At 62.9% G+C, this 11,819-nt stretch overlaps 1 protein-coding gene across 2 annotated transcripts in view; it reads right to left on the bottom strand.

Annotated features, from left to right (window-relative positions):
• CHLRE_15g643503v5 (uncharacterized protein) overlaps positions 1 to 11,819 on the bottom strand; it is a 26,124-nt gene that overhangs the window by 9,527 nt on the left and 4,778 nt on the right. The window contains exons 11-32 of one of the 2 annotated variants that reach the window (XM_043070714.1): positions 11,453 to 11,530; positions 10,536 to 10,625; positions 9,657 to 9,734; positions 9,273 to 9,377; positions 8,539 to 8,583; positions 8,039 to 8,106; positions 7,068 to 7,787; positions 6,557 to 6,659; positions 6,129 to 6,230; positions 5,642 to 5,740; positions 4,997 to 5,065; positions 4,344 to 4,388; positions 3,507 to 3,614; positions 3,373 to 3,423; positions 3,231 to 3,281; positions 3,112 to 3,156; positions 2,489 to 2,610; positions 2,276 to 2,330; positions 1,638 to 1,694; positions 1,188 to 1,293; positions 648 to 741; positions 18 to 105 (exon numbers count right to left, since the gene is read on the bottom strand). In XM_043070714.1, the coding sequence (XP_042916568.1) occupies positions 18 to 105; positions 648 to 741; positions 1,188 to 1,293; positions 1,638 to 1,694; positions 2,276 to 2,330; positions 2,489 to 2,610; positions 3,112 to 3,156; positions 3,231 to 3,281; positions 3,373 to 3,423; positions 3,507 to 3,614; positions 4,344 to 4,388; positions 4,997 to 5,065; positions 5,642 to 5,740; positions 6,129 to 6,230; positions 6,557 to 6,659; positions 7,068 to 7,787; positions 8,039 to 8,106; positions 8,539 to 8,583; positions 9,273 to 9,377; positions 9,657 to 9,734; positions 10,536 to 10,625; positions 11,453 to 11,530 (2,379 nt within the window). The remainder of the gene's footprint in view (positions 1 to 17; positions 106 to 647; positions 742 to 1,187; positions 1,294 to 1,637; positions 1,695 to 2,275; positions 2,331 to 2,488; positions 2,611 to 3,111; positions 3,157 to 3,230; positions 3,282 to 3,372; positions 3,424 to 3,506; positions 3,615 to 4,343; positions 4,389 to 4,996; positions 5,066 to 5,641; positions 5,741 to 6,128; positions 6,231 to 6,556; positions 6,660 to 7,067; positions 7,788 to 8,038; positions 8,107 to 8,538; positions 8,584 to 9,272; positions 9,378 to 9,656; positions 9,735 to 10,535; positions 10,626 to 11,452; positions 11,531 to 11,819) is intronic. The other variant, XM_043070715.1, reaches the window with a different exon arrangement.

The following is an 11,819-nucleotide window of genomic DNA, read 5'->3' as shown; positions in this document are numbered from 1 at the left end:
ACGAAACACACGCCCACCTTGTACACGAAGGTGTCCATGACGGACGGCCCAGCGGCCATGGACTTGCGCGCGGGGGCGAACATGGCGCCGGCCCGGTCGCGGTCCCTGGGGGGGGGGGCGTTGGTGGTGGTGTTAGTGGTGTTAGTGGTGTTGGTGGTGTTTGTGGTGGTTTTGGTGGCGTTGGTGGTGTTCAGTGGGAGTGGGTAGCATGTGTGCAATGCTGTGGGTGTTGTGGCTACGGTGCCGCCAGGGACGGGGCTGCTAGGGACCACGCGCAGTGGAGCCTGCTCGCCGCGCCTCCTGCTGTGCATGCCGCAGGCACTTTTAAACTCTCTATCCGCGCATCTCCGACCCCCCTGCTCTTTCCCCCATCGTCCCCTGCTGCCTCCCCTCCTCGCCTGCTCCCCCAAAAAGAAATAACCCACTTGCTCCTCATGGCCTCGTGCCCAGCGTTCGAGCCCTCTCCTCTTTCCCCTCCCACCCCTTCACCCCCCTTCTCCCCCTCCTCCCCCTCTCCCTCCTCCCCCACTCCCTCCTCCACCACACACACACACACACACACACACACACACACACACACACACACACACACACAAACAACACACACACACACACACACACACACGCACGCACACGCCCGGCCTCACTTGCTCCTCATAGCCTCGTACACGGCGTTGGAGCAGTGTACGGCGTTGGCAAAGCCGCGCGCCTCCAGAGCGTTGGCCACAGACACCGTGTCGCCTGAGAAGTGGAGGGGTAAAGGGGGATCAGGGAGGCGAGTGGCGGGTAGGTGGGGTGGGGTTGGGGGTGGGGAGATTAGGGGTGGAGGGGGGTGCTTGGTAAGGGCAGTGGGAACACGCGGCAGCGGTGGGGTGTGGTGGAGGAGAGGGTAAGGGTTGGGGGTTCCAGGGGTGTGACTCATTGGAAGAGCGCGATGTGTATAAGGGCGGTGTGAGGCTGGCAGGGGGTCAGGCACGGGGTGGGGTCACAGGGGTGGGGCGGCCGTGACGGAAGGCGGTGTTGTGGCGTCACAAGTGAAGCGGGCAGCAGGGGGTGTAGATACCAGCCCAAACTAACCAAACCAAGTCAAACCAGCGCGGGAGGCGGGCAGCAGGGGAGGGGAGAGGGGCCCACTCACCCAACCACTGACATGCGCACACCCACCCTTTCCTGCCCCATCCACTCACCGAACACGCAGTACCGGGGGTTGTCAATGCCCACCACGCCCGCGTACGCGGGACCGGTGTGCAGGCCCACACGCAGGCGCAGCGGCTCGCCACCAGGGAACGCCAGCTGTGGGGAGGGGGGAGAGGGGGGAGGAGGGGCGGGGGATTATACTCGTGAGTAATCAAGAAGTAAAGGCGTAGCCAGGAACAGCAGTACAGCAGGCGCGTTGGGGGGTGGGGTTACCACCCCAAACTGAATACCGGTTCAAACTAAAGCGAACCCAATGCAAAATTGGCGTGGGTCGGGTGGGGTTATACTCTGGTGCGTCTGCGGGTGTACACGAACACCATGACTACCTGGGTCGCAACGCTCGGTTAAATTGGTAGGTATCGGCCAGTAACTCCAGCGTCGTCTGGGCGGGTTTTCGTTTCGTTTCAACACGCGCCCTGACCACAGCACACACAGCACACCTGCTGCACGGCGCTCAGCATGTCGGCTGCCATGCTCAGCATACGCCGCATGTGGTCCTGTGGGGTTGGGGTGGGGGAGAAGCGGGGTGGGGATATGGGGTGTTGCGGAACTCACCATTGCGGGGCGGGGGGTTACATTCATGATTACGGTATTTAAGAAGTGAAGGCGTAGTACGGGGACATGGAGGCGCGACTAGCCATGGAGAACGGAGTGGGAGTGTTGTGTGTGTGTGTGTAGATACCAGCCCAAACCAAACCAAACCTAATGCCATAGAGTCACACGGACTTTGACCGCGGGAGGGTTTGCAGCAAAGTCGGGGTTGGTGGAGTCAAGTTGGGCCCTGATAGCATGTGATGGCTCAGCGTCTTCGGGTGCTGGGACTGTCCCCTCTGTAACATCCGCATTCATAGAGCGAGGAGGAGAGCGTGGCCTATGCTTGACAACGGAGTGGCACGCGACCATAGTCCCCGTCCCCGAAATGCACCGAGGGGGGTTTGCGATGGTAGAGTGTCCCGCCTGCGGTTTGAGCACCACACACCCTGCCACAAAAAGGCCTCGACGGTGTGTTCGCGCCACCCGCTGCGCACACACACTATCCCACACACATTATCTCACAAACACACATTTCCACACGCACCTGTGTGCCGTCGTGGCCGGACACCACCAGGTACGACTCTCCGGTGTGCTCCACCCTGTGTGAGTGGGAGTGTGGCGGAGGATGGGAGCGTTGGAGTGAGTGTGGTGAGTGAGTGTGGCGGGTTTAACTTGCCGGCTCTGTGATGCTACACAGCACCTTCAGAATCCTATCGCACAACTATGCTACTTAAACACCGCCAAACCCAGATCTCACCTGAACACCTGGTACTTGAGCAGCAGCTTCTCGAAGGCGCCGTACATCTCGTTCAGTACGATGACCACGTCGGACGTGGTGCGCGCCGACAGCTCCTGCGAGCTCAGCCAGCCCGCCACGTCCTGTTGGGGGGAGGAGTATATTCATGATTAATTCAGAAGTGAAGGCATAGGCAGGTACAGTAGCATAGGCGTGTGAAGAGGAGTGGTTGGGTGGTTGGGTGGGAGGAGTGGGTGGGTTGGGTGGGTGGGATGGGTGAGTGGGGGTTACATCGTGGGGTTACATTCATGATTGATTAAGGAGAAGTAGGGGTGTGGCGGGTTCAGTGATTGAGAGAAGTGGAACATCCGGGTGGAAAGGGGGTTGCACATTAAAAGGCAGTTGTAGAGCACAGCGGGGCCGCGGGTGCAAATACCACACTGCTAATACCACACTGCTAACACCACACTGCTAATACCACACTGCGCCCTAAACCCGCAACCCTGCCCTAAGACACCAGCTTGACACGCCGCCCGCTGGTCGCCCCCGTCCGGTATTGCTGGGCATGGTGAATACCCTCGGCCTCCCCCCCAGTTTGGGCTGGTATCTACAACCCCCCCCCCACCGCCCCTCCCCCCCCCCACCGCGAACAGCACCGTGACCTCACCGTCCGCAATCATGGACTGCCCCTGACACGCGTGCCATACACACACGCAACCCCGCCCCTCTCCCCTCCATTTCCCCCGCCGCCCCCCGCCCTCACCGCGAATAGCACCGTGACCTCGTCGTGCGCGTCCGCGATCATGAACTGCCCCTGACACGCGTGTCATACACACACACGCCCGTTCCCCTCCAGCTTCACTCCAGTTTCCCCCCATTTCCCCTCCATTTCCCCCCGCCCTCACCGCGAACAGCACCGTGACCTCGTCGTGCGCGTCCGCGATCATGAACTGCCCCTGACACGCGTGTCATACACACACACGCCCCCTACCCTCCCCTCCATTTCCCCTCCATTTCCCCCACCGCCCCCCGCCCTCACCGCGAACAGCACCGTGACCTCGTCGTGCGCGTCCGCGATCATGGACTGCCCCTGCTGCAGTCGCTGGATGACCGACAGCGGCAGAATGCGCTTCAGCATCTCAGTAACCTGGTGGGGGGGGGGGGGGTTGGGGGGGAGGGGCAGCCAGTCAGAGTTCGCGGGACGGTGTGATTAGATGGGGTTGCAAGGATGTTTGGAAAAGCGGTACAGGATGAACTGAACGCTGCAGACGAAGTCGTTACCACATGAGCGGCCGTGGTGGTGGTGGGTTGGGGGGGGGTGTTGTGGGGTGGTGTTGGTGGGGGGGGGGCAGCCCGTGCGGAAGTGGAGTGAATAGATGGGGGTTTGGGGTGCGTGTGCCGCGTGTGTGTCTAGTGTGGGTTGTGCGGGAGAGAGAGTGTGGGTGTAGGTGTGGGAGTGTGGGTGAGGTGTGGGTGGGCGGCGTGAGAGGGGCGGGTGTGAGTGGAGGGCCAGGGAGCGGGGCGGGGCGGGGCGGGTGCTTGGTGCGTGGTGGGCGGGAGCAGCGGATGCCGTGGGTTGCCTATTATGAATGCGACATTCAAGAAGGGACAGTCCGACCATTATGGCGTGAGGGTGGCGGCGGTGATGAGGGGCAGGGCCTCGCGCACGTGTACGGCGGGGGCGGCACGGGGACAGCCCACGCAGCCCACGCACCAACGATTCACAGCACCGCTAGCACCGCTAGCACCCGCACCCGAAAACAAGCCCACATCCGCCCACATCCGCCCGCCCGCACACCCGCCCGCATCCGCATCCGCCCGCCCGCACACCCGCACACACCCGCCACACACCACACACCACCATGCGCCCACGCACCTTGCGCGACTCCATCTCCGCCTCAAAGATCTCGCGGTTGCGGACCTGTGGCGGCGTGAGTGAGTGAGCGAGTGAGGGTGAGAGGGCGTGAGGGCGTGCAGCGTGATTGAGGTAATGGTGGTGGCGTTGGAGGTGTTGATGGCGTTGGTGATGGTGGTGGTGGTGGAGGGGTGCGAACGATGTGCAGCGGCCGGTGCGCAAGGAGCAGTGGGGGCAGCTCGGCTGCGGCGTGTGCAGGGTGTGCGGTACATGAGCGAGCCAGCCCTCCAACCCGCACGTTTTCCCAAACCCGCCCACCTTGTGCGGCTGCGCAGCTCATTTCCCCTTCCCTCCCGTCCCACTCTCCCTCCCCTCCCCTGCCCCCCCCCCCTGCCCCGCCTGCTCCCCCCCCCCCGCCTCCTCTTAAACCCACGCGCCCACCCGCTCACCTGCGCCCTGATGCGGCTGAGCAGCTCACTTCCCTTGCCCTGCCCTGCCCTGCCCTGCCCTGCCCTGCCCTGCCCTGCCCTGCCCTGCCCTGCCCTGCCCTGCCCTGCCCTGCCCTGCCCTGCCCTGCCCTGCCCTGCCCTGCCCTGCCCTGCCCTGGCCCCCCCATCCCGCCCTCGCCTGCCCCTCCCCTGCCCCCCCCCCCCCCATCCCCCCTCCCACCCCACCTGTGCCCGGATGCGGCTGAGCAGCTCTTGGCGGTGGAAGGGCTTCTTCACGTAGTCCACACTGCCGGCCTGGGGGGAGCGTGTGAGTAGACGTTAGTGGGTTACATTACACAAACACATACATTACATAATAACTCAAGAAGTGAAGGGGGTAATGTATGATAGACACCAGCCCAAACCAAACCGAACCCAATGCAGAAGAGCGAGGAGGAGAGCGTGGCCCGATGGAGACGGTTCATGATCAACTAAGGAAATGATACACGGCAGGCAATCTTGGGGGAAGGGTTGGTCCATCCCAAACCCAGCTAAAGCGAGACCCAGACTGGGTGTGTGTGGAGAGGAGGGGGGCGTGGGTGGGGGCGGAGCAAGGAGGACTCGAGGGACGGGAGGGAGGGTTGTTCCCGCCTTTCCCAATACGAGACCAAAGCCACAGGCAGGACGCTACGACACGCGCACCTCGAGGCCCTTCATCACGTGCCCCCTCCCCGTCGCTCCTCCGCCCCCCCCAAATGCGCACGCGCGCGCTCACCTCGAGGCCCTTCATCACGTGCCCCCCTTCCCCTCATCTCCCCTCCTCCCCCTCCCCTCCTCCCCCCCAAACCCCCACCTCCAAATGCGCATGCTACGACACGGATGCGCGCTCACCTCGAGGCCCTTCATCACGTGCTCGGGGTGTCCCTTGGCCGACACCATGATGATGGGGATGGACACGGCGGAGTAGCGGCGGCGGATCTCCTGACACACCTGTGTGGGGCACGTGTGTGTGTGTGGGGGGGGGGGAAGTGTGTGTGTGTGTAGGGGGGCGGGTGGGGAGTTGGGGAGGACAGGGTGGGGGGTGACAATCATAACGAATTCATGAGAAGCCAAGATTTGATTAGCAAAGAATGGGGTGGTGGGGGTAGGTCATTCCAATCCCATCGAAACCAAGCCCCCCCCATCTCCCCCGCCCCTCTCCCCCGCCGCCCCGCCCCCCCTCCTCCTCCTGTTTTGCATTGGGTTCGGTTTATTCGGCTGGTATCTACAAAGCTTCGTTTGGTTTACTTTGGGCTGGAATTTACAACCCCCTCCCCCATCTCCCGATCTGCCCCCCCCCTTTGCTTGCCCCCCTCCCCCCTCCCCTGCTCCCACACACCTCGTATCCGCTCATGTCCGGCATCATAATGTCCAGCAGGATGACGTCGGGCAGGGTGGTGGTGCGCTTGAGGAAGTCCAGAGCCTCAGAGCCCGACATGGCCTGTGTGGGGAGAGTGTGGGGAGAGTGTGTGGGAGTGTGGGAGTGTGTGGGAGTGTGTGTATGGATGGGTGGGAGAGTGTGGGAAAGTGTAGGAAGAGTGGGTGGGAGTGTGGGTGGGGGGGCTGTGGGGTTGAGGTGGGGATGGGGGTGGGGGTTGGGTGCTAGTTAGATGACGCGGCGGGTGGAATCCAGGCATGTGTGGGAGGGATGTGGGAAGGGCGGAGTTAGGTAAGGTCTCATCGCCTACTTGCGTTGTGGTGGGGTCCCGGGCATGGGTTTAGTCAGTGTTTGGTGGCCGCTAGTTCCCACTTTCCCCTCCCCCTCACCTGCTCCACCTTGTACCCCTCGGGCGACAGCAGGTTCTCCACCACCATCTGATTGATGGGGTCGTCGTCCACAGACAGCACCATACAGCCGCCGAACTTCTCCCTGCGAGTTTAAAAAAGAAAGAAGAAGATAGTTTGCGTGATGAGTGATGAAGGAAGAGAGAGTGGGTGTTTGGAGAGCGATTGCGTGATGAAAGAAGAGGACATGCGTGTTAGGAGAGAGATTGCGTGCTGGGAGGCTGCGCGTGCGTGGGGGTGTTGGGGGCGTGTGAGGGTGTTGGGGGTATGTGAGGGTATGTGTGCATGTTGGTGTGTAAGATGGCGTTTGTGCGCGTTGACGGTACCTAAAGGTGTGAGTTTCGGGTTATTCCAGGCTTCCCTCCCCTATCCGTTCCATGTTGTCTTGTCAATTGTATTACTGGGCATTGTGATATCAATCTTGGCCCCAATTCAGCGCCAATACACATACGCGAGCCCACACACACACGCACAGCCACACGCACTCACACACCTGTAGAAAGGCTTCATAACTTTGAAGCCGCTCTTGGTCACAGTCAACAGGTTCTCAGCACTGCTCTCACGTCCGCGGCCCGAGGGACCCTTGCCCAGACCGCGGCCACCGCTGCCGCCGCCACCAGCGCCGCCACCATTGCCACCGCCGCCGCCACCGCCGCCGCCGCCGCCACCGCCACTGTCACCCTGAGGTCCGCTGTCGCCCTGCCCGCCGCCGCCGCCTCCGCCGCGGCCTCCGCCGCCGCCACCACCGCCGGGGCCGCCGCTTGCGCCGCTATCACCGTTGCTGTAGAATCCGAAATGGTTCGATTGGTTAGACGCGCCGCCGCCACCGCCGCCGCCACGGCCGCCCCGTCCGCCGCCGCCGCCACCTCGGCCGCCACGAGGCGTGCCCTCATCACCCTCCTGCTCCTCCCCTCCCGCGCCGCCGCCGCCACCGCCGCCGCCGCCCCCTCCCGGCCCGTCCTGCTCCCCGTCGCTTTCTGCATGGCCCCTCTCCCCTCCCCTACCACCACCGCCTCCTCCTCCTCCTGCTCTTCCTCCGCCGCCGTTATTACGGTTTTCCTGGCTGCTCCGGCGGTTGGTGCCGCCGCCGCCGCCGCCGCCGCTGCGGCCGCCGCCGCCGCCGCCGCCTGCTGCGGCTGCTGCTGCGGCGGCCTGCAGGTAGCCGCCCTCTTCGGAGTCCTCGCTGATGCGGCGCAGTGGGCCGTTGAAGTCCCTGCAAGGTGTGGAAAGGTGGGGGAGAGGTGTGGAAGGTTGGAGAGGTGTGGAAGGTTGGAGAGGTGTGGAAGGAGGGAGGTGATGTTTGCATGGCCATATGCGGGTATTGCCATATGCCGTGCGTGCATCCTGGCGTGAGTCCGACAGAACGGCCAGCCTGCCTGCCTGCCTGCCTGACTGACTGACTGACTAGCGGACCGCCTAGACCCCACTGCACCTAGCAATGCGAGGCCACACACACACACTCACAGCGTGTAGGGCTTCTCCTCCCGGCCCTCGCGGTCGCTCTCCTCCACACTGCCCGCCATCGCGCCGTCCTGTGATGAGGTGAGGCGGGGGGGTGGGGGGTGGGGTGGGAGGTGGGGTGGGGCGAGGCGAGGTGGGAGGTGTGTGGGTGGCGAGGAGGGAGAGGTGCACGGGGCCATGCAAGGGGCGGTGCACGGGGCGCAGGTGCCGCAGCGCACTTCAGGTCCTCCAGTCCCCTTGTGCCGTGCCGCCCTGCCACCAGTGACTCAGCCCGCCCCCCCCCCCCCCCAAAACAAAACAAGTCCCAGCCGAAACCCCGCCTCGCTCTTTTGCATTGGGTTCGGTCACGTTTGGGCTGGAATCTACAAACAACCCCAACCCTCTGTAAGCTGGTTCTGGGCGCCCTGGTTTAGGTTTAGGTTTTCATGCGATTTTGGAATCAACTACCCCCATACACACAGAGAGAGACGTGCACGCAACGCCAAACACGCACACACACACACCTGCGCGATGGGCAGCCACACGGTGAAGCTGCTGCCCACGCCCACCTGCGGAGAGAGAGAGGAAAACGTTGCGCAAGAGTGAGTGTGTGTGTGTGTGTTTGGGGGGGGGTGTTGCATTCATTATTATCAAAGAAGTGAAGGCGTAGCCGGGAACAGCAGTACAGCAGCATAGCAGACGTTGTTACCGATGTCCGGGGGGAAGGGGAGGGTTAGGAGGGGGGTTGCAAGGATGTGTGGAAAAGCGGTACAGGATGCATTGGGGGGGGGGGGGCGTGAGGGCGTGATGAGGGGTGATGTGGGTCGTGCAGCGGGGGACGAGGCGTGTGGGTGCAGGTGTGGGAGGGAAGCGTAGCCGTGGACGCAGGAGGGCGCCGGCCACAGTGGAAGGGGGCCTCAAGACCGCAAGCGGTGAGGCCACCAGCCACGGAAGAGGTGGAGACTGGAGAGGGGGGATCGGGTCAGGGGAATGCGGGAGTGGGAGCGAACGGGGTGTGGAGGTTCGGGAGGTGCAGTCACCGAAGATGCTTACGGAGCCGAATGCAGATGCCATCTTACTCTGCCCTGGCAACCCCCATCTCCGCCCAACCCTGTTCTCATCCCCCCAGTGCATCTATCGCCGCAGTGCGCCTTCAACAGCTCCTTGACCCGCCCCATCCCCCCGTGACACATACACACACACGCCCTGACAGCCCCCATCTCCCCCCTGTTCCCCCCCCCCCCGACAACACACACACCTCGCTCTCCACGGTGATGTCGCCGCAGTGCGCCTTCACCAGCTCCTTGACCAGGTGAAGGCCCAGCCCAGTGCCGCCGTAGCGCCGAGTGGTGCTCATGTCGGCCTGGGGGGGGGTTTTGTTTGGGGGTGTGGTTGGGGGGTTTCAAACATTGGTAACAGAAAAGTGTAGCGAAGTAGGGGGGTGCGGGAATGGAGGGGTTGGCGTGTGGTGGGGTGTGGTCTTTGAAGGGGTTGGGGTGGCGGGGGTGTGGGGTTTCGAGGGGGTGGGGTTTGGAAGGTGTGGGCTTTGGAAGGCGTGGGGGAGGTGGGAAGGTGCTGGGGTATTGGGGGGTGAGGTGAGAGGTGGGGTTACGCACGCACACGCACACACGCACACACGCACCTGCTCGAAGGCGCCGAAGATCTTGGATATCTTCTCCTTGGGTATTCCCACGCCTGTGTCTGTCACCGACACGTACACCTGCAGGCGGGGGGCGGGGGGGGGAGAGGGGAGGAAGGGGTTGCAAAGATGGTTCCCACAGAGGGCAGGACAATGAGAAGGAGACGGAAAAGAAGGGGGAGGGTTACACTCATGATTGGTTGAGGAAGTGGAGGGGAGGGAAGAGGAGAGAGGGGACAGGGTGGTGGGTTGTGGCGGGGTGCAGCGTGGGGGGGGGGTTACATTCATGATTAATTAAGAAGTGAAGGCGTAGGGTGGGTGGGGGGCGGGGGTCAGGCGCCGAGAGCGATGCAGCCAGCTCCCCACCTGTCTCTCGGCCTGCCTGCACTCGCCCTCTCTCACCCTACCTAATCCTCTCCCGCCCCCCCCTTTGCTATATTGCATTGGGTTGGGTTTAGTTTGGGCTGGTATCTGCACCCCCCCCAGCCGCACACACTTCAGCCCGGCCCTCATGCCGCACAATCCCATGCCCCCCACCCTCACCCCACGCCCTCCCTCACCGTCCCTCCGACACACCCACCCAGGCGTTGCCCCCGCTGCGCCCTCCCGCCCCACCCTACCCCGCCTGCCGCGGTTCCCACTGGACGCCGTCATTCCATACTCATCAAACTTTATCTCTTCGTCTTCCGGGCTCCGAACGCCTGCCCCCCCCCCCCGCACACACCAATTGCCGCTTTGTTTTCCTTGTGCTCTTTTAACACGCACACACACACACACACACACACACACACACACACACACACACACACACACACACACACACACACACACACACACAAACACACACAAACACCCTCCTCCCCCACCCCCGCCCCCCCACACCTTGGCGTTGTCCTCGCTGACGCCCGCGGTGATGGAGATGATGCCCTGGCGAGTGAACTTGGCGGCGTTGCCAACCAGGTTGTACAGGATCTGTGGTGAGGAGTTGAAATGATCAGGAATGCATTGATGTAAGGATTCTGTTGGTGGTTATGGGTCGTATTAGCATTGTGTTGGGATTGTGTTTGGATGGTTTGATAAGTGTGTGGGTGCGGGAGTGGCAGTTGGGGTGAGTTGCCGACCAGATTGTACGTAGGTTCTGTCTGTTGGCGGTGGGGGTTGGCTAGGATTGGTTAGGCTAGTTGGTTGCATTGGGGGCAATGCGCACGCCGTCCTCCAAAATGGCTCCCCCCCCAGTAATCCCACACACCTACACGCCCAACGCGCACACCGCAGTCGGGTAGGCGAACCAAGAAGCTTTGAATATACCCCCGTACATGTGCTACTGGGCGTCGGCACTTGTCCACTCCGATCTTCATGAAAGGCTACCCCCCCCCCCTCCTGTCCCCATCCCCCCACTTCCAACTTGTAAATCACTCCGATCCCTCTGGACGCCCCCCCCCCCCCCGCCCCCCGCCCCCCAACCACCTGCAGCGGCACGATGCGGCCGTTGTCGCCCACGATCACGCATACACACACACGCTGTCCCAAGCCCCATCTTTCCCCTCCTTTCCCCCTCCTTTCCCACCTGCACGATGCGGCCGTTGTCGCCCACGATCTTGGGCACGTTCACACATACACACACACGCTTCCTACCCCCCTTCTTTCCCCCCCCTTTCCCCCCCTTTTCCCCTCCATTCCCACCTGCACGATGCGGCCGTTGTCGCCCACGATCTTGGGCACGTTCACACATACACACACACGCTTCCTACCCCCCTTCTTTCCCCCACCTTTCCCCCCCTTTTCCCCTCCATTCCCACCTGCACGATGCGGCCGTTGTCGCCCACGATCTTGGGCACGTTGCCCACGTTGTTCACCAGGCGCACGCCCTTGCGAACCTGCGAGGAGGGGGTGGTGGGTGGGTGGGTGGGTGGAGGTGAGGGCGTCAGAGGTTGAGGTGTGGGTGTTACATTCAGGATTAGCTGAGGAAATGGTAGACGGTGGGCAATCTTGGGAAACAGGATTCAGGGGGCGTCACCATTCCCAGGTGAGGAGAATGGACATGAGACACGCCCCCACGCACCACATCCCACCCCCTTCACGCATCCCTCCCCCCGCACTCATCTCTATCTACCCTTACGCATCCCTCCCCCTTCGCTCGTCCCTCCCCCCACGCTCTCCTCCTCG

This window comes from Chlamydomonas reinhardtii, chromosome 15 (assembly GCF_000002595.2).
Source record: "Chlamydomonas reinhardtii strain CC-503 cw92 mt+ chromosome 15, whole genome shotgun sequence".
NCBI classification, from domain to species: domain Eukaryota; kingdom Viridiplantae; phylum Chlorophyta; class Chlorophyceae; order Chlamydomonadales; family Chlamydomonadaceae; genus Chlamydomonas; species Chlamydomonas reinhardtii.
Note: the sequence above shows the minus strand (reverse complement) of the source record. Positions and strands in the feature narration are given on the sequence as shown.